At 45.1% G+C, this 21,744-nt stretch overlaps 1 protein-coding gene across 2 annotated transcripts in view; it reads right to left on the reverse strand.

Annotated features, from left to right (window-relative positions):
- Positions 1-6,294: 6,294 nt before the first annotated feature.
- The window catches only part of SNAP47 (synaptosome associated protein 47), a 31,906-nt gene continuing 16,456 nt past the window's right edge, over positions 6,295-21,744 (reverse strand). The window contains exons 4-5 of one of the 2 annotated variants that reach the window (XM_084859488.1): positions 20,615-20,745; positions 6,295-11,801 (exon numbers count right to left, since the gene is read on the reverse strand). In XM_084859488.1, coding sequence (XP_084715614.1) covers positions 11,655-11,801; positions 20,615-20,745 — 278 coding nt within the window. In that variant the 3' untranslated portion in view covers positions 6,295-11,654. The remainder of the gene's footprint in view (positions 11,802-20,614; positions 20,746-21,744) is intronic. The other variant, XM_084859489.1, reaches the window with a different exon arrangement.

A 21,744-nucleotide genomic window follows, 5' to 3' on the forward strand; every position in this document is an offset into this window, starting at 1 on the left:
ATAAATTTTGATAAAATATATCCAAAATAACATAACAGAAAAATAAAACAAGAACAGAAGACAAAACGAAGGACGCAAAACCAAGGATTTATAAATAATAATTAAAAAAAAAGAATAAGAACAGTTATATCCTGTGGAAAAGTGAGGTGCTAAAAGCTTTCCTGAACAGGAAGGTTTGGTCACATATAGGCCCAGTTCAGATGTATACCACAGTTTAGTAAGAACAAGCCACCACAAGCCTTGTGGTCCTGCACACTCCCCTCTCTTCCTTGAGAAACGGAAGGAGATTGAAGGCTTCCACTTTGGGTTTGGAATAAACCGCAGTTTCCCAGTACATCTGAACTCTTCCGTGCTCTCAGAGTAACCCCTTTCAGTTTTAAGGGAGTGTTTCTAACTTTATTTGAAAAAAAATTGTATACCTAAGCTAGGAGATATTTAAGCAATGGAGCTGGGTCATTTGGGATGGTACATCTCCACTTGGGGACTGTTTTGTTTGCTTGGTAAAATAACCTATTCTGAAAGTGGAACTTGGTCCTCTATTTCCAGGACTAACTCGTTTTGTTAACCACAAGGTCAGATGGCTCCTTTAATTCCAGTGGAGTTTTGTAGGAATACTAGGGCAGGGCGGGGGGCTCACTAATTCACTACCACTTATGCTTTTGGGGGTGTGAGAGAAAGAGAGAAAGGAGCTTTAAGACTAGCTGATAATGTTCTGTTTTGTTCCAGGCCTTGAATGTGTTTTTAATTTAGCCATTTATACGGTGGTGAAGGTTGTTTACAGCCATGAAGTCACAGATACAGACAGAGAAGGTAATTGCGGGCACAGATGTCTCATGCTTGCCAAACACTCCCTTCCATTACGGCACATTCGTTTGGTGCTCGTGCCGCTGCCAAGCCACCCGATGCCAGAGGCTGGCGGGTGGGGGGGGGGGGCGAAGGAGCAATGTGAAGCAAAATAATGCTTCAGCTTGAAGGTTGCTCAGAAAATGGGCCTAAATAAGGCTCCAGCAGGGATGTGAACACTGGCGTTCATTTTAGGCAGAAATGAACAAACAAGCTGTAAAAGTACATCGAATCATAGAATCATCGAACAGTAGGGTTGGAAGGGGCCTACAAGACCATCGAGTCTAACCCCCTGCTCAGTGCAGGAGTCCAAGTCAAAGCATCCCTGACAAGTGGCTGTCCAGCTTCATCCTGAATGCCACCAGTGTGGGTGAGCCCACCACCTCCCCAGGTAATTGGTTTCATTGTCGTATACTTCATATTCTACCAAGATGATCTTGTTGTAACAGCACTGTATGGAACTGAGCATTATCATACCCTGTAATGGTAGTAAGTGCTGATGTAAATGGAGTCAAAATGGGCCTACTAAGAAGCAAGAGAAGAGTATCAGAATGCTTGGGGAAAACCCAAAACCAAAACCCTTGTTTTCCCTAAGGGGTACAAGCAGCCCAGTAGGGAGTGAGTAATCTCAGCAGCCACAGAACATGGGGTGTCATGTGGAACAGAAAAAAAAATGAAAAACTGAAGACATTGGTTTGCATTAAATACACATACACAATGTATACATATAGGTGCAAAAGTGGACATAATTGCTATAATTTAAATAGAAACACAATACATCTCACCATACTGGGGGAAAATGTGACCACCTGAGCTGCATGCCTGTTCAATCTGTTTAAGACTGTAGAATCATATCCTCACTCTACGATGCCGGAATTGCACAAGGGAAAGGTAGGGTTCCCAACACCATTGCAGGGGGCAAGGTGCAGGGGAGGAGCAGCAAGCAGGAAGCGGGGGGTGTTAACCCTTCATCTGTCAGATGCTTCTCCCCTGCAATACCATCTTGGGTGTTTTTGTTTTTTCTCCAGCTGGCCTCCAAAATGAGAAGCTCAGCCAAATTGGGTGGGTGGGTGAGGTGGCTGGATGGATTTTGCAGAAATCAGAAATCACTCAGTGGCCATAGGAGTTGTTGAGTAAGCACCCACCGACCCTCCTCTGGAAATGCCCCCAGCCACACATCCCCGGTCTTTCGGCAAATGTGGGTTTGGGAACATGGGAACATTTCCCAGTAGAACATCAAAATCAACCTTGGGTTAATTACTGGTTTGTGTCGAGCGTGAGCTTACGCCTGGAACATATTCCATATTGTTTTTGAAAATGTTGGCACTGGAGAGGTTGGTTTCTGGGACACACCAGAGGGGATTCTTCCTTGGTTGGAGCATATTTGTATCCCAGTAAAAAAAAAGTTCATTTGGAAGATACTGATTCACACTTAAATTCTGATCATCATTGCTTAAGGTGTGACATCCTTCTCCCAAGCCAGATTGGATTTTGTGAGCTGTGCAGCACAGTGCATACTCCTGTCCTCTGGAGAGCAAGCACACAACCAAAATGTCAATATGTGCAAGGGACTGGACTCCCGAGTTGGATGCAAACAGTGATTCTTCTGCCATAGGACAAGCAACGGGGGGAAAAGTCAACCCTATGGTGTCAGGGTCACCTTCAGTAGAGACTAAGTTACAGAAGAAGGCATTTTCCTACTCCCAGACACACACATTTATGTTATTTTTATTTCACATATTTATAAATCACCCCTCCCACCCACTGGGCACTCAAGGCAATATACAACACCCAGAGAAAAGCAGCAATAGAACATTATAAAACTAATACAACTGCAACAATAAAATAAAAACGGAAGCTGCAGCATTCATCACAATAAAATCAGAAAACAGCATTTCAACCACTAAAGGCTCAACAGAACAATATAGTCTTCAGTTGCCTCCCCCTGGTGAAGCCCCCAAAGTCCACAAACAGTCTTTGCACCCCACTAGTTGTGATAATCTTATTGGGAAATATTTGATGGGATCCAGAACCTAAGTATGGCATTGAATTAAAGACTTGATACTTGAAAGCAATGTCCTCAAGAAAGTTAAGAGCAAATGACACCCGGAGCATTAGAAAAAGAAAACAATACAAGGAATGCTACCCACCCTACAGTAATGGCTGATGTTGGAGCACAGAACCAAACAAATTCATGAATAAGAATGGATGGAGGGACAGAAAAATAAGACATGGGAAACTGCTTTATACCTGATGGAGTGCTTCTCCCAGCATGAACCCATCTGCACACCATGTTCAGCATCTAAGGCCCTCCTCCAGGTGCCTCTTTTGAAGGAGGCTCAGAAGGTGGCAACAAGGGAGAGCACCTTCTCGGTGGTGGCCACTCAATTATGGAATTATCTCCCCGACGAGGCCCACCTGGTGCCAACATGGTTATCTTTTTGGTGCCAGATTAAAACTGTCCTCTTCTCTCGGGCTTTTGGCAGCATGTAATGAGTTTTTAATCAGGTTCTGGATTGTCTTTGGCTGATGGTTTAAACATTGTTTTTAGATATATGTTGTCTCTGTGTGTGCTATCTGTGTTTACGTTTATATGTAAATAGTTTTGTACTTCGTATAATGTATTTTTTAATAGTTTTTAATTTTTGTGAACCGCCCAGATAGCTTCAGCTATGGGGCAGTAGTTATAGGAAAATAATAAATGAATGAAATTAAAGCAGACCATTGGTTCATCTAGCAGAATACTGCCTGCTCTTCTTCAAGTTTGTTAGGTGGATGTCTACCTGTAATCTTTTTAATGGGAGGTTCTGGGGAACTTCAGCATGAAAAGCATGTGCTTCACCACTGAGCTATGGCCCCTCCCAAAGTACTCAATGGTTTCCCAGAACAAGAGAGGAAATGGAGAAAAGGGAGATATAAATATTGGCGGCTTTGCTGATGGGAGAGAGAAATGTTTAGGAATTGAGTGTGGTGAAGAGGCAACATGGAGGAGCAAAAATCTGTTATGGGTTGGGAAGCCCACAGAGGAAGGGAAGAGGTTTTGAGGACAGCAGGAGATTACGCATTTGAGGTGCACAGTGCCAGGCAGTAAAGCCTCCCCAACACCCAAGTCATGTTTTGAATTGTCCGGTCCAGACTATCTCCACACCTTCAGTTTTACCAAGAACGACTCTACCATTTTGACCACAATGTCTGCCAGTGCAGCCAAGCCCAACAATGGAGAGGAAGGGGAAACCCTTACCAAAAAAACAAAACAAAACCAGGAATAGTCTTCACAGCCCCAAGACAGGTGGGGGAATACCACAAATGAGAGGGGAGCGGATCCAAGTGCGGGCCTGTTCTTCAGCTGGCCATAGTAGAGAAGAAACCTCATTGACAGACAAAGGGGGAGATTATCTTATCAAAGAAAGATTCCTGGCCCACCACATGCTGTTAGCTGTCTGAAGCATCCCTACTATTTTCTAATGTATCGCACATTATCATGCCCAGTCTGCGTTCCTGGGACATCTCAGAGCCACGGAGATCCAGATGGTTCTTATTGAGGGCTCTGTCTCGGCACGTTAATGGAAGCCAGCTTGAGACCTTGTTCCTCGCGTTGGGTGTCTCCCCTCACTCAGCGCCATCATCTTCCACCCATCTGAAACAAGGACCTTTGCGTTTTCTCCAGAGAGACCCACATGACAGCTTCCCAAGCTCGTAGTAGAGCACTAAACTGGAAGGGTGGGAAGCCCTTCTTGTGAAAGACAGCACATTCCTGCTCTGCAAGTTTGACTGTGCATCTTCAGTGCTGTGTGTGCTTTAAAAAACTGGGCCAGGTTCTGCACCAAGAAAAATGGAATTCTGCAATGTGTAGCAACTCTGCAAAGTTGTGTAATTTTTGCAGAGTTTATTGTGATTTTGCTAATCATGGGAAGAAACAATGATCTATGCAGGGAATCTGTGCCCTGCCCTCAACTGGGACTGGAATTCCCAACTGGAATTCTTATTCTGCCCACAACTCTGGCTTCTGAAATCTCACTAGGTGTTGCTCACGCATTTTACAGCATTTTTGCAGATGTAAGGACTAGAAACTTGCAGAAAGAAAGAAAGAAAGAAAGAAAGAAAGAAAGAAAGAAAGAAAGAAAGACATTCTTAGGAATGTGGCGTCTCCACTCAGTGGTAGACTTGGCAGCTTTTCTGCTCTTGTAGGGTCACAGCATACGTTGAGCCCTTTGGTGTACCATGTATGGTGCTGTGGGACTATGGAGAACAGGAAAGGTATTAGGCACAGACAACTCAGCATGCATGCATGATATGGGTCAAATGTGGATGCATTACTTATGTATTATCATCCATGTGCAAGGCGCTGAGAGGGTAGGCCCCTACTGCAAGGGGCTTAACAATTTAAAATTTGACACGGGAGGGAAGTGGGGGTAGAGAGGGAAACAGATACATGGAACAATAGTTATTTCAGTTACGTGTGCTTAGGCTTGGTTTCAGTAGAATATGGGTTGTGTCAAAGGTTTTATTGAAAAACATGGGTTATTTGAAGGAAGAGAGAGAGGAGGCATCTGAAAGAGAGATGGCATCCCCAAGAGAGACAGTTCTAGGCATCAGGGGCAGCCAGGGAGAGAGGGCAGGGTTCTTTGAGAGAGCAGGAGATCTTTGGATAGCTGAAGATGGTAGAATTGGAAGGCCAAAGGAGTATGGGCAGGGATGTATCAGGATGTAAGCAGGGATGTCAGAGAAACCTGCAGCGGAACCATATGAGTTTGGATTTTGATGAATCCGACTAGTGGATTCCGCAGCGGACTGGCTTTTCCCGTTGGGTGGATTCTGCCAACTTGCAGACCATTTTTCTAACTTTTTGGCACAAATTTTGTTGTAAAAAATATACAAAAAATGTAAAAACCAGCCATATATAGGCTAAAGTGTGAAAATGCACGTTTGGGGGGATTTTGTGTATTTCGGGGGAATGTGTGCATTTTTGCACATGCACATTTGTGCAAATGCACAATTGCACAAAATTGGGAACTAAAAAACCATCCAATTCTGTCGATGGGCGGACTGCGAAACGAACGGTACCTGACAATCCGTGAAACACAGACGGAACGCATTTTACAGAATCCAAACATCCCTAGATGTAAGCAGAGGCGGGTGGGGTGGGGGAAGGCCATCTAACCCTGCTTGAGAAATCTAGAGACGGATGGCAATGGCTTTATTTAAATTTGGGTTAGGAGAACAATTCATCTGAGATTTGCCTTGATCTTCTGGGCAGAACAAGAACTACCTACATGAACACAACTGAGAGGGAAAACCCTGCATGAACTGTGTTGAGGGAACGCCAAGTTTACATCCCTGTACGAGTTAGCATGACACTCAAGGCATATATTCTTCAATACGGCTGTGCGATACCAGAAGTGCTCCAATACCAGCAAGCATTTCTATGACAAAACACAGTCTACCATTCCAAGATATTCCACTATTTTAATAACAGGAAGGAGCACATTACAACGGGACAACTGAACATCTAAATTCAGACTTGGATACAGTCTAGCTCAGGATGTTTGACAAACAGCCACCCCCTCCAAAGTTAAGGAACTGAAATCAAATCATTAACATTTGCAAAAAATAAATGCAATTCCTGAAAATTAAAAAAAAAAAAATGGCTTTTTTTTGAAAGAGAAGAAGAAGGCAGAAGGTAAATGTAACCTAACAAAAGTGCAAGTGCTATGTACAGTCACTTTTCCTACATTCAGTGTGCTGGTACAATCCAACTGTATGCAATCTAGCAGACAGAGGCAAGCTGCCACTTCTGTTCATTTCTATGGGCTTGTATTTTGCATCATTACCTGGCAGCCTAGGTAATTTCAGCTTTGGAAAACGACACTGATTTGTGGTTCCAGTAACACCATTAGATACATTTGCTTAAATATAATTTATTCTAACCCATTTCAATTGCAACATGCAAGTATGGGGGGGGGGGATTTTGTTTTTGTTGTTTTAATAGGATGAAAATCATCTAAACTTTCCCTTTAAAAATAATAACCCCCACACAGGCATCAATTTGTTGATACTTTTCAGTTAATTTCCTGAAATATTGGGTACTTTTTTCCCACCCGATTTTAAATTCTGAAACAATGAAGCCCTTGCAAGAGAGGGGAGAGAAGCAAGCATATGGTCTATAGTTTGCTTCCATGCTGTCCACTAGAATTTCCAGACCTTTTCTTTCTTTTCTGAACAACAGCATCATGGTAACTGTAATTTGCAACAAATACCAAAGTCATGGGGAAACAAAAAAATAATGGGTATAGTACTCAGTTGACTCATGCCTTCAGAATTTTAGACATACATTCCGATTTTTTTCTCCCCAAACCACATGAGTATTTATGAAACCTAAAACTGTCAAGAAGGCAGTTTTATCTTGAGTAATATACTGGATTTTGCAGATATTACCAGTTTCTGCCCCAGTTCTAGAATCTTCAAAGCCTTTCCATCTAAGGCAACTGCATAGTTGTATAAGAAGCTCACCCAATATCCACTGAGTCCCACCACCATTTTAGCAATTCCAATCCATGCTGAGTAAGGAGAGAAACTTAAGCCAAAATGGCAGCAGATCAACCAAGTTCAACATCTTAACAACTTACCACATGGTAGAATTTACTTCCTGGTCTCAACCCCTACCACCCATTTCTTACAATGTTGCCAGATGTCTTGCCCATACTTTGTATGGGAAATTGGCACTCTCTTGCAAAATATGGCACATGCAGATAGGGATGTACAGACTGTAAAACCTGCTCTGTCTGTGATTTGTGGATTGTCATCCGCCCACAGATGGATGCGAATATTTTTTTCAACATGCAGAAAAATACGCAAATAATTATGTAAATATTTATGTAAGTATTTACATAATTTACCTCAGTACGTAACATTTAGCGTATTGTCCCCCATTCCATTCAATGTTTCCTCAGCAGAAATGTACATATTTTTCTACGGATTTATATGCGTAAATTTCGGGAAAGTAAAAAAATCATCCGAAAGCCCACGGACTCCGCACAGCCTGAGGGGGGCGCTCCGGAGTAGATTCCACAGACCGGATTCTTAGAAATTTGAGCTCATTTCAGTCCGTCTCGAATTTCTCCAGCATCCCTACATGCAAAGCTTAATCAGATATAGTACTGGTGACTGTCGTGCCACAATACAGCAGCAGTTCATTATATTGGTGGTAAATATGCCCAAACAAAAGAGTGATCATTCGTTTGATCACTCTTGTCAGAACTAGTAACATGTTAGACAAGTACTCGGGCCGGGGAGGAGGTGTGCCTAAGCAAGTAAATTTGATCTTGTGGAAGCTTGGCTCATGATCATAAATATAAGTGATCCTTATGAACAATATGTTAAATAGTCAAAATAAGAGTGTCTTGTAAACACAAATTCTTCTCACATTAGGACAAAGGTAACTTATAACACAAAGCACCAATGAAGTATTTGGACTGCATCATTTACTGCACTGCACATAAAACTTACCTGTATATTACAATGTACAGAAAGGTGTCCTGGGGTATCAAATGCATGCCAAGAGACTCAGATGTAGCATACAAAAGACCCGTAAACTAATAATTAAGAGTTTGGGAAACTGGAATGGGCATTAACACAATTTAAGAATTTACAAGATAGTGTTATGATCTGGCTTCATTATGAGGTCTGATTTAAGGGTGCTTGGCCCAAGGTTTGTTGCATTCCCAGCAGGCCATTCCAAATATGTTTAATGGCATTGCTACTTAATTAGTATAACTGAAACAAAAATCACATTAGCTGGAGTAAAGCAATTCATAATGAGTGCCTCATACAGCACCAAGAATTGAAGAAATTCCCCTTCCCTTGACTAAATACATTCCAGAAAGATCAGACCTTATACCTGAAGATCAAATCCACTTACATCATGTTCACTTGGCTACAAAAAACATCATTAGATCAAATGGCTTCAACAGCTCAGTCCTATATGCGTCTACTCACATGTAAGTTCCACTGAGCTCAATGGGGCTTACTCCCCCAGATACATATGCATAGGACTGCAGCCAAAGTAAATAAAATGGCATACTATATAACTGATTAATTGGGCTCTGGCCGAATGACAGCTCATGCCACAATGAACCAGTCACTAAGGTGCCAAAGCACTTTCTAGTGCAGAGGAAAAACCGGGTTCAGGAGAGGTGTGTCATTAACATTTTTGTCCTCCACAAAACAGCCCCCCCCTTAGCAATTTTCCACATCCCTTTGCAAAAGGGGGGCAAGGCAAGAGGAGATGTGTCCCCACTGCTGAAGCAACCAGGTCAATTTCTCTTGGCTTGATCCAGTCATGCACACAGCTGATTAGTTAGGATGGAAATGTAATGACAGATGCTTATCTGAATGAACATCCCATTGACAGTAAAATAGCACCAACGGATGGCACCAATAGCCAGATCTGAATATGGAAGCATCTGAATATGGAAGCTGTCCATATACACTGTATTAATTTCAACGGAATGTGCATACCCATCCACGTACTGTTCCAACAGTCATGTGCAGTGATGGTGGTTAGAACTGGTCCCAGTGAAAGTCATGCAGAGCAAAAACCAGTGGTACAGTGAGCATCAGCACAGTTGGATAGACAATGGGATATACTCCCTCTTGCCCACCCCCCATCCCCACATTTAGAGGGAGGGCCAAGGACTTTGCCAACAGGGATATTGTTACAGAAACAAAACCAATGAACCGGGTGATGCCACGACATTGTCACGCTCACTACCTGATCCATGGTTAGATGTGATCACAGTGGTTGCCTTGGCCTGAGGCAAATGACAACATGACGCCCTCCTCCTTTCCATGTACAAAAGCCAACCGGACTGTCAGTTAAATCTTAAACGGTGGTAATAGAACAACACTCTCCACCACTGAGGTCAGCAGGCTAGCGTAAAGTGTGCAGGGCAGGCTGGGTGGTATGCAGATCTGCCCATCAACACCTTGCCACTGCTCCCCACCCCCTATCTCAGTCTGCCTAGGAGTAGGGCCAGCCTCATGAAATCACACGGTAAAATAATCCCTTTGATTTAAGAAAATGAAACAGCAGCGGATTTAGATAACAACCACTGTGAACTAACAAGTGTGAAAAAATGTGGGAAAGAGTGCAAGGCAGGGTTTTTCAAGGGCCTCTCACGCTAAAATGGCCATTTCTTCACTGAAACACAAACTTCACAAAAATTTGGCACTGAACTATGTTTTCTTTAAACTATTCTTCTGCAGTTTGCTCTACAACTGCAATTAGCAAACAATATACATTAGATTAAGATTAAATTAGGACAAAAACAGATTACTGTCTGTAACAAACTTCAGTGAATCTATCAAATCTTCAAGCAGAAATGCAAAAACAGGAAGTATACTAATTTAACTTCCAATTTCACCCAAACTGAAATTCTGGTGCCAAATAAATAATTTAATCCAGCCCTGGGGCCCAAATGATACTTCTGGATTCCAACCTTGTCACTGAGTCCTGTTTCCAGAGCTAATAATTCTGTATCTGTACATTCAACTTTTAGAACTCAAAATAGTTTGACGCAATACACATAACCATGCCAAAATAAATACAGAACAATAGCAATAACCCACTGTGTTGAACACCATAGAGAACAACAAAAAATGTACTATGTTCCATCACCTCTAAAACTTAATCTATGAACCATTTTTTGTGTGATGAATGTGTCTGTTATATCATATTTAGCTAAATAGGTTTTAATAAAATAGGACCAATGAAGTTCCAATATTATCTACAGTCATTCCCTTTTCACTTATTTTCAATCTGTAAGGTGCTACACAGGTATAGAAAACTGGCTTTTCTGAGGGTGGCCTCACCCCTTGCCTCTGAAATACCTATCCGGAAAAGGCAGTAGAAACAGAAGAGAGATTTCACTTTGAGGTCACTGGAAGGAACCAACAGGTCAATCTAACAAAGTCAACAGGTGATTGCCACTAGCTTAGGTGGCCTGCAAAAGGGATTAAGCAAATCGAGGGTTGATGCTCTATCAATGACTATTAGTCACGACAGCTAAATTGGGCCTCCATGTTCAGAGGCAGTATAGTTCTAAATGTAAGATGCCAAAAATGAGCAACAGCAAAAAGCTTTTGCGTCCATTACCTATTCCTGGGCTTTCCAGAAGCATCCAGATGGCCCCTGTTGGAAGCAGAATGCTGGCTTACATTGGCCTTGGGTCCAATCCAGCAGGGCTCTTTCTATGTTCTCAGAACTACATTGGCTTATAGCAATTCATTGATCACATGCTGTTTAAGCCCAAAACAGGCCAGTCACTCCTTCTCTGAAATGAAGACACTGTGAACTAGAAGTCCTATGTAAATAGTTAATAATTAAGATCAGTCATACAACAGGTCAATTAAGGGAGAGATCTGCAAGGCACGCTTTGCCTTCATTTCCACAAGCGCACTTCAGAATGCTCTCCAACACACCAGTGCGTAATTCTATTAATTCCCTTGCACCACAGGAGTATACATCTGTCTTCCCCAAAGATGCCCATGAATATGCAACACAGTATTCTCAAGAGCATTGACCAATTCAACAGTGGAGATGAAGTTCTTTTTTACCCTACCATTGAACACAACACTCCCTTAATTCAGAAGAGACCTCCGCGAATCTCCTCCATTGTTCGATACTGTCTACTCACTATCACAAGCCCCTCTTTGAGAGTTACAGCAGTGAATACAAACAACAATGTCAGAGATCGTATGGCTTCCATGGCAAGCTGCATTCTCTGCACACTAGTGACCAGCTCCTTGTGCTGCTATGTTAGTTTCTTCATTCTGCGGTTCTGCTTGTCAATGTTCATTGTGGCTCGATCTGCAGCAGCAGTGATGACGTCGAGGGCTTCATCCTGCCTTTCCAGCTCCGTCTCCGTTTCCAAGGCCAGGCCCTTGAGCTTCCGGAGAATCTTTAAAGAGAAGACACAGATTCACTTGTCAGAACCACGTGCTGAAAAGTTTCATCAGCAGTTTTGCACCAACTCTTCACCCTCCTTGCATGCACCCCTGCCAACTCTTTCAGATTTTTTACTCAGAATAAAATACAAAAAAAGGCACTGTTCAAGAGACCGAAACTTATCGATATCAGCCTTCTTACTAAGCCCCTGGGTTTCTAGCCTGTCACTTTTTTTTTTTACTTGCCTGCTTTTTACTCATAAGTAAAAAGCAGGATAACAACAACAACAACTTAAAAAATGGCAGGCTAGAAGTGTAGTGCATTGGCAAAGGAGAAACAGAACTGTGTCCCTCCCTCACCAGCTTGCTGGGCTCCCATTATGGTTGTGGAAGAAGCGAAGCCCCTTCCTCTGTGGCCAGCACAGAAGACGAGAGTGCGGGTGAAAGTAGGGCAAAGTCCTCTGTCCCACATTCGCTAACTTGCTTAGTCAGCTGGAGGGGATTCCACACTCTAACCAATGGCAACCAGGTGAATAGATAAATTAAAGACTGATCTAAATAATGGAATTGCGCAATTCATTGATCACAGGAATGGGGGGACGGGAGATGAATGTGTAAATCTGCTGCTGCTGCTGCTGATTTGCTGGACCAGGCAGCACCAACTGGGCAATTCTATCATCTAAGAATCAATATTATAGGACTCGGGAGATGGTGAACCAGAAAGCCACCTAGTTCAATCCTCGTCTTACTTCAAGGTATGACACAAAGGAGTAAGGCATGGTCTACACCGGGGGTTGGACTCGATGGTCTTACAGGCCCCTTCCAACCCTGCTGTTCTAGGATTCTATGACTGATAGGAAACGCCAAACCTGCAGGCCTAATGTGGACTGCCAGCCTATTCAATCCAGCCCCTGCCTGTCTCCCCAAGCCATCCCCGCCGCCTCCCTGCTTCACCAGGCATTTGGCCAGACTGGTTATGCAATAGAGCTGCCTCCACTCTAATCTCCCTTGTTCCCAGTTCCAAGTGCGCTGCCTACCCCAGCTCTACTCATCAGCTCAACAAGCTTAAATGAAGGCAATAGGGAGACTGGGCACACTCCTCAGAGGGTGGACAAGACAGGAGCGGGAGGAGGTGGATGGCGCAAGAGTAAGGTCAGCGCCTGACCATCCACTCTTGGTTCATGAGTCTCCCATTTTCCACAGCCAGGCGGGCGATGTCTTCACTGCGCATCCTATTGCCCGCATCCTTCCTCCGCACACTTCCTCAGTTGTTTTTCTGTCCCATTAGTGCTAGGAAGCACTCAGGGGTCTTTGGGAAACATCAAAGGCATTCAATGGTTGCCAGTGCTTGGGGAACCATGGGACAAGCTCAGCAGTCATCACCAGCGCTCCACCCGCCTCCACCTTCCAAAGCTGTTTGAAGTTACTCAAAGAACTTGCCGGTTGTGACCTGGATTTGTGGGGAAGCTTTTCTCTGGAGTGTGTTGATGGATGGAGGAGTGTGGAGGGAGGAGGAGGCATGTGACTTTGGCTGCACCCACTTTGGGCTTTGGACCCTGGAAAGTTACCCATCAGAAAATGTAGCCCTTGGGATGAAAAATGTTTCCCACTCCTGGTCTACACTTTGGAGTATTTGTGGAGATGGAGCATCCTCTCAACCCTGGTTCCAGGAAAATCTGGCTGGTTTTGAAACATATTTATATGTGCATAAGCACATGCACTCTCACACACAAACATAAAGCTTTGTCGCTGCTTTTATCCCAAGCAAAATTAACACATTTCCATCTGAACAAACAGCGTTTACGATTCCTTACAGTGCAATCCTATGCAGTCCCTCAGAAGTAAGGCCCACTGTGTTCAGTGGACTTACTCCCAGGTATGCGTGCATAGTATTGAAGTCTCAGTCACTAAAACGCCAATTCCCTTTGTTCTGTCATACTACCTTGTCTCTCTGCAATGTAAAGGCAACTGCGGCACAGGCAGCAGTAAAGGGGGGGGGCTTTTAAATCCCTTTATTTTCCAGTAGAGTGTCTGACAACAGCAAAATTAACTCCTCCTCTTCCAACATGTTTATAAACTAGGGCTCCTTCGGGCATGCATGAGATTTGCCTTCTGAGGAGGGCTGAGCTGGTTCTGCATGCTTCATCTTAGATACGGCCATCTCAGAGCCACTTGGAAACATGACAGGGCTCTAAGGCTGGGCCAAACCTTTAGGAGGGAGGGAGGAGAGAGATGGCTATTTTGGAGGAGTAAAACGATGACAAGATGTCTAGTCACTGATGCCTGGGTTCTGCCAGCTTGCTAAAAGATTCAGTGTCCTTTTTGCCAAGCCCTAATTTGGGCAGAGTACTGAAGGATTTATAAGTCAGTTCAGAAATGAAATCCTCATTTTATTGAACAGCATGATAGCATACATCAGGTAGACAGCTACTCAAAATCTGATCATTTATCATTAATCAAAGCATCTGTTATCCAAACCAGCTAATTAAATGAATTCACCAAATGGCCCCATTTAGCCCCAAAGCAGCATGATCGTGCCAGTGCAATCTTATACGTGTTGACTCAGAAGTAAGTTCTGCTGTGTTCAATGGGGCTCACTCCCTTGTAAGTAAATGTGTGTAGGACTGCAATCTAAGTTATCCAGAGATTTTGCACCCCTTTCTCCTGGCTAGGTCTTTCAGGGTCTGCTCTATGACAGCAAATTCTGTGCCAAGTCCAAAATTTAAATCCACCTTCCCCAACCTGGTGCTCTCAATGTGCTGGACAACAACTCCCACTCTCTCCTCCTCCACAATCTTCCTCCAAAAAAAATGCTTTAAATATTGCTGAATATTACAGGAGACAATCCCCAGTAAAAACAGATGCCTTTTTTAGGAGACAAAACCGAATGGTAAGAATACTTTTGCCACATCTGTGTAACGAACACCCAAGAAATGCTGGGGTACCATGTAATGGCTAGCCATTAGGAAGACCTTACTAATCAGAAGGGAACTATTGGATCTATGAAACAGGTCACTTAGAAGTGTGGTTAAACAAAAACAGTTCACTTGGTTAATTTCAATCAACTCAACCCATAAGACAAGAGTGCTGCTTTAGACCACATTGGATGACTGTTTGAATGTGCCCCATACTTTCTGTGTTGACTGGGGTTGGCTCTGTAGAAACTTCAGCAGAGGTTTTCCCAGCCCTTATACCCAAGATCTTTTCACTGGAGATAAATATTGATCACCTTCTCATCATACACCAACATTTCCCCACACGCAGTCATTCCTCGAGTCATAAAAGGCAAAATGCTTTTCATCTTCCAATTATAAAAGAGCATATACACATGAGGAGCATGCCCCTAACTCCAACCATTCTCCACCACAATTTTCTTCTGGGAATGTTTCACTTGGCTAAAGCACAGGCAAACTGATAAAGCAGATACTGGGGGATGCTCCTGTTACCATCCCTATTTTCCTTACAAGTCGTGCCCCAATTGGTGGTCCATGAAAACAGAGCTGGGTGGGTCCATATTAACAGGGAAGTGGAAAGGTCCAGAAGACAGTGGGGGAAAGCACTGAGGATCTCCATCCCCAAGTCTTTATGGTCTGCAGATGTGACAACAGTAGTTCTTGGGCAGATTCTTTTTTAACAAAATGGAAATAAGAGCACACTGGATTTATTTTGCCAAATCAAGTCTGGCGAACAAGATCTCTCCCCCCTCTCGTCAACCACAGCCCTCAAGCTAATATTATCCCATCTCCTCCCACCTTCACTGACATTATGTCAACTCTGGGTAATTGGTAGACAGAGGCACAACCACAGAAACTCAACAGGGGCCCCTTCCCAAAATGTATAGACAAGCTAACAGAACGCTCCCAAGAGAATCCCTCATCCCTCAGAATGAGCTTTTAATAGAAACGTGGAGTCTACACTGACATCCTGGCAATGTCAGGTTCAAGCACCCAGATGACTTTCCAGATCTAATGAGAAGGATTCTCTCTTCTCAATCCACCGTTTTGAAAGCTGCATCCCCTGGGGTTCCTCCGTAATTTATCAGGACTCCTCTGTCAGGGTGGAAACTGAGCCCATAGAGCCCCAGAACAGTTCTGATTCTGAGGAGGATCAGCAATCCGTGGGAGAGGAGCCAGCTCATCACTCACAGGCACAGCAGCTGGAAGAGATTCTTCCTGCCGGCATTCCTGAGTTAGATAGTGATCCTAGCAGTGAGAAAGTGCAGGAACGAGGCTTGCTAGATGCTCAACGCAGACGCAGAGAGCGACAAGCGATAGAGGGTACGGAAAGGAGGCGTAACACCCGTTTGGCGCGCAAGCAACGGCCGCCTCCCATGGACCCAAGGGAAAGAGGGAGGATCTCTCCCTAGCCCATAAGTTCTGGGTCTTCAAGTGACTCTCTTTCAAATGGGGATCAACTGCCTATTCGAAGCTTAGGCCACTCTGCTGTTCCTTGCTTTAGTCGCTGGTGATTAGCATCTGAAAGAGTCATTAAGTTGTAAAAGGATTAAAGCTTTGAAGAGAATCCTTTTGTCTGTGTCTTGAGTTGGCTATTGGAGTCTACTGTAAGAGGCCGCCAGGGAGCTCCTGACATCCTCAATAAGGAAAATCAGTAATGGTGGACAAGCTTTCCTAAAAGACCACTTCTCCTCCACTACCAGTCTTCCCTTGCAGCCAAAGGTGGTGACTGTATTCTATATCAAGGATGGGCAGAAGGAAGATCTCCAAATGTTTTGGATTTCAATTCTCCGCGTTCCTGACCATTGGCTACGCTGGCAGGAGCTTCTGGGAGTTGAAGTCCAAAATATCTGGAAGTCTACCTTCTGCCAACCCCTGTTCTAAATCAAACACTCAAGATAGATGGGGAAATAGGGCAGCCCAACACACCTTGCCTGGCCGGAGTTCAACATGTACTGAGGGTGTGTCCCAGAACACTTGGTAGATGTGTAGTGGTTTCCTTGATGTGAAAAGGGTTATCTGAAAGTTTGAATGCCACGATTTTACCACCACCTAATTGATCAGTTGCAAAGATAATTGCAAAGAGAGCCAGTATGGTGTAGTGCTTACAGCATTGGAGTGGGACTCAGGAGATCCAGATTCTAATCCTCGCTCAGCCATGAAGCTCACTGGGTGACTTTGGGCCAGTCACCGACTCTCAGCCTAACCTACCTGATAGAGCTGTTGTGAGAAGGACCATGTAAGCCGCCTTTGGTTCCTTGCAAGAGGAAAAATGGCGGGATATGAATGTAATAATAAATAATCAGTCAAGAATGGTTGGACACTTCTTCGTACAGCTTTTGTGAAAAGCTTTGCCAAATTCCTTTCTTTAAACCAATTTCTCAGCACAGCTTCATGTGCAGTTACCCAAAGGCCGTTCACCTCCAACATCTTGCTATCTATACACACAGCCATCGAAGGAAAGCCAAGGTAAAGTTAGATTTGTAAAGTTAGGAATCCGCCCATTCCTGATTGATATATATAGATAGATATAGATATAGTGAGATTTGTTTCCAGTAGAATGATTCCTTTAAATGCTGAAAGTACATTGTATAGCCTAGTTTTGTAGAAACATGTCCAAAAGTGTTGGAATATTGTTGGAAGTAGGGCTCTTGCCTTAATTGCTCAATCGACAGCTGCACATGTGGACACTAGAACGAGGCTCTGCCTTCCAGCAAGAGGGGAGGGCACCCATCAACACTCACTGCAAACGTCCCTTGCACCTCGTCTCATCTCCTGGCATCTCATTGCCTCCAGTAAAGGAAAACTCTGGATCTGAGGACACCTAACAGGTGCTGCACTGCTAGCTTGTAGTCAGCCACCACAGCCTGGGTGTCAGTGAAGACACACCCTCTCTCTGCCAATCACGCCTGTTCTTCCGCCCTGCCTCCAACAGCACATCAAGGCAAGGCTCTCCCAAACAATGGCAGGACTTCTCTGTCGGGCGATTGGCAGCTTTGAGCTACTTAAGTGCAAAATGGGGGCCCGTGTGCCAAAGTGTGGCCACCAGACTCTTGAGAACCCTGCCTCCCGTACGAGGCAAAAGGTGTGTTTTCTGCCTTGGCAATTATGACGTTGTAAAAGGCAAAGGCACGACCGGCTTAAAAGCTCCATGATTAGAGCTGCCACTTCAAGCGGCCATGCGGAGTTTCTATCACAGGGTAGGCAGCTTGGCGCCCTCCAGATGTTTGGGACTTCAACTCCCATCATCCCGATCATCGGCCATGCAGGTTGGGGCGTAGGGGAGTTGTAGCCACGTCTAGAGGCCACCAGCTTGCCTATTCCTGCTCTACTGATTTTAGATATGACTGAGCCACCCATGGTGACTCACACTGGCTTTGGCTCAAACATCAGCTGACCAACCTCTCGCCAAACCCAACAGTAGCTTGGCCTGTTTTTGAGCCAAATTTGCATAGCCACCACTCACAAAGCCCCCAGGACCCTGCCTTCCATCCAGTCCTCCTGAATCCCCTTCCCTTTAAACCCCAATTACTGGCTAGGGTGGTGGTGGCAGTACTAGTGTTCCAGCCACGGGGAGAGGGAATTCTCTGCCTCCTTTTCCTCTCTGGCTACACAGAGCAATGGACCGAAGGACCCCAGGGGCCCTTGGGGGAAATGAACATTTCCAGAGAGCCACTGACACCTTCCAACCTGGCAGGGAGCTACGCAGTGCACCAACTGCCAGAGAGAGAAGAGACCTCCCTCCTTCGCTCTCCCTGCTGCCTGCCCAGCCATGGGGCTCAAGGAGAAGAGGCTGGGGAGGATCTAGGATCCGAGGAGGGGTTAAGCTGGGAATGCTTCTCTGGCTTGGATTTGAATCTGACCCACAGAAGAACTCCGAGGCTGTAATGTGAACCTCTCCTTTGACAAGAGCATTAATAGCCTGAAAAGTCATCACAAAGCCCTGGATGACCAAATCTCACTGGCACGTTTTTTTCCCCCGGGAATCTAAAGCCACCTCCAGTATCTCAGGAGCCCAAGTAACACTCCCTTGTTTTGTGGTTAGCACAGATTAGCCCACCCAAAACGAGGGACGCTCACTCAAAGGAAGTACCACCACTTCAGCTCCAGCTGAACAGAGTTTGAGTTCGAAAGATAACATGCTTTTACATTAGGTAGTGTTTCCCAACCTGGTGCCCTGCAGATGTGTTGGACTGTAATTCCCATCATTCCTAGCCAGCATGCCTACTGGGAATAATTAGCCATGTTGGCCGGGAATGGTGGGAATTACAGTCCAACACATCTGGAAGACACCAAGTCGGGGATGGCTGTTCTAGTAAGTGAAGGCTGCATTCTGCATGCATATGTCAGAGTGGAAACTGAGCGAATAGAGCCCCAGAGCAGTTCTGATTCTGAGGAGGAACAGCAATCCGTGGGAGAGGAGCTCGCTCATCTCTCACAAGCACAGCAGCTGGCAGAGATTCCTCCTGCCAGCATTCCTGGGAGAGATAGTGACCCTGGCAGTGAGAGAGCGCTGGAGGGGGGCTTGCTGGACACTCGGCGCAGACGCAGGGAGCAATGACAGATGGAGGGCGATTAAAGGAGGTGCTCTGCTCGTTTGGCGCTAAAACAACAGTCACGTCCCGAGGACCCAAGGGAAAGAGGGAGGATCTCTCCCTAGCCCATAAGCTCTAGGTCTTCAAGTGACTCTCTTTCAAACGGGGATCAACTGCCTTACCTGGAACTTAGGCTACTCTGCTATCTTTCCCCAGTGTTGTTCCTTGCTTTGACACTAGTGACTAGTATTTTGAAAGAGTCATAAAGTAATAAAGGAATAAAGTCTCGGAAAGAATTCCTCGTCGTCTGTGTCCTGACTTGGCTATTGGTGGGGACTGCAAGAGGCAGCTAGGGCGCTCCTGACAGCATAGTTCCAACATGGGAAGGGGCAACGAAACGCCTAGAGCCCAGCCTGAGGGTGCTTTTGTTTGCTTTGAGCCTAGGGTGGGCAACTTGTGGCCATCTAGATATTTTGGCCTACAACCCCCATCAGTCCTAGCCAGCAAAGCCATTGGTGATGGATGATTGCAGTTGTAGGCCAAAACATCAGTTGCCCACCCCTACTTTGTGCTGTGGCCCTTGCCTCTATTACAGGAAGTAAGCGTCATATCCTCAAGCTGAGGAAAGGGAGGCTGTGGAAAAATGTCACACGGCTTTAAGGGACAGGAGAGGCAGTGAGCTGTTGGCTGGAAGGGAGCGAACCTGTCAGAGAGTACTGGAGGCTGGGCAATTATGAGCCAGGGGCCAAGAGGCAGGAATGCCAGAGAAGAATGCCGAAAGCGCAGGGCAGGTGTACAGGTGGCAGTAGTGAGATGGATTTCACATTAGTTTACCTAAGCTAAACATTTGGTTGCAGCCTGCAGTTTTCATTCGCTTTTAAATACATTCTGATGCTTTTGGTGAACCTGTGTTAATTATGATTTGCGAGAAGCAAGTATTTCTACTTCCAATTTCTCCTGCGTAGAGATGGCAAGGGCGGGTGTAAAAAAAAAAAAAAATGAGAAAACTGAAAACCTCTTTTTTCCCCTAGGGACTATTTTTGTCCTGGGGAAAAACAATGCTTTTTCCCCATTTTTTTTCTGGTTTTCCCAGGCCTTCATATCTCCTTCTGCTCAGAACAGAACTGGCCAGATGCTACCTGGTTAATACAGGTAGGGATAGAAACCCATATCCCACCCAGCTGTGTCCCCTCAGTGCTTTACATAGCAAGAAAGGGTGAAGCCACTAAATGGAAAACAGAAACATGGTCAGTCAAGGTTTCTGTGTGAAGGACCATGGTGCAGACTGAGCACTTAGCTTGCCCACTCTGGCTTCGGCTTGAGCTGCCCTCGACGCACCTGTTTCAGTTCCTGAGTTTCAGTCTCTGAGACAACCTGCTCCTGCATCTGAGCCTGCTGGCTGCCTCCTGCTTCTTGAGAGGAGGATGGTGTCGATCCAGCTTGCACCACGCCTCCTATCAGTCCTGTTGCTGCAAGAAGAAAAAGAAAACAGGTTGGAATCCAAAATGAACCCCATACATTTTATTGTGGAAAAATTCAATTCTGAACTATTGTATTTGGGGGGTGGGGAACTCCACGTTAACAGAACTGTGGGCTTTCTGCCAAAGCTCACAGCCCTGGGTAGAGTCAGCCCCCATCCCCCCACCCCCCACAGACCAATATTGTGCATGCCAATTTACCTTGTATCCTGGAGTTATGATGCTGCATGATTCCCTGGCCCAACTCCACACAACTGGCTGAGTACGTTGTACTAAACCACCCTTGCCCAACAGATGTGTTGGACCACAAGTCTGCAACTTCCATCACTCCATGGCCAAGCTGGCTGGAAATGATGCGAGCTGCAGTCCAACCACCTGGAGGGCACCTGGCTGGGAAAGGCTGTATGTTATGGAGAAGGAAGAGAGAGATCCTGAGGAGAGGCTGCTGTTTTCAATGACAGACCTGTACCACTTAGAACAGGTAGTTCAGCCCCGTGAAGGATGGTGTGCCTTTCAGCAGTGTCTTCACTCATCCAAGTGAAAATAAAAGATAGCCACACAGTGACACCTGCTGGAGCCTCGACAGCATCTACTTTAAGAGGTCATGCAGCAGAACGATTACAGGGTGGAAAGGCAGAAGACTTAAAAACAAAACTAAACCTGGGCTACGATTATCTGCTTAGATGGGGCAAGACTTGCTAAGCCAGACGGCTGCTCCCTCCTACACTCAGGAGGGGAGCTTACCAAAAGTTGACCACTGTTGGAAAGAGAACACTGGATGAGACAGATCTCTGATCTGGACAAGACAGGTCTTTGCAGCAACGCCCAGCTGCTTCCTCACATTACTTAGTCTCCCAGCTACGCTGAAATGCATGCGGCTGCCTTCAAAAGAGGGAGGGCTTTAACACCCACGACATGTGCTAGGCCCTGTACAGAAATGGTACACTCTCTGCCAAGAAGCTAATCTATTAGGATGAGGGTTGAGATGGG

This window comes from Heloderma suspectum, chromosome 5, assembly GCF_057233095.1.
Source record: "Heloderma suspectum isolate Gila_16-S chromosome 5, 16-S_ref, whole genome shotgun sequence".
Taxonomy (NCBI): Eukaryota; Metazoa; Chordata; class Lepidosauria; order Squamata; family Helodermatidae; genus Heloderma; species Heloderma suspectum.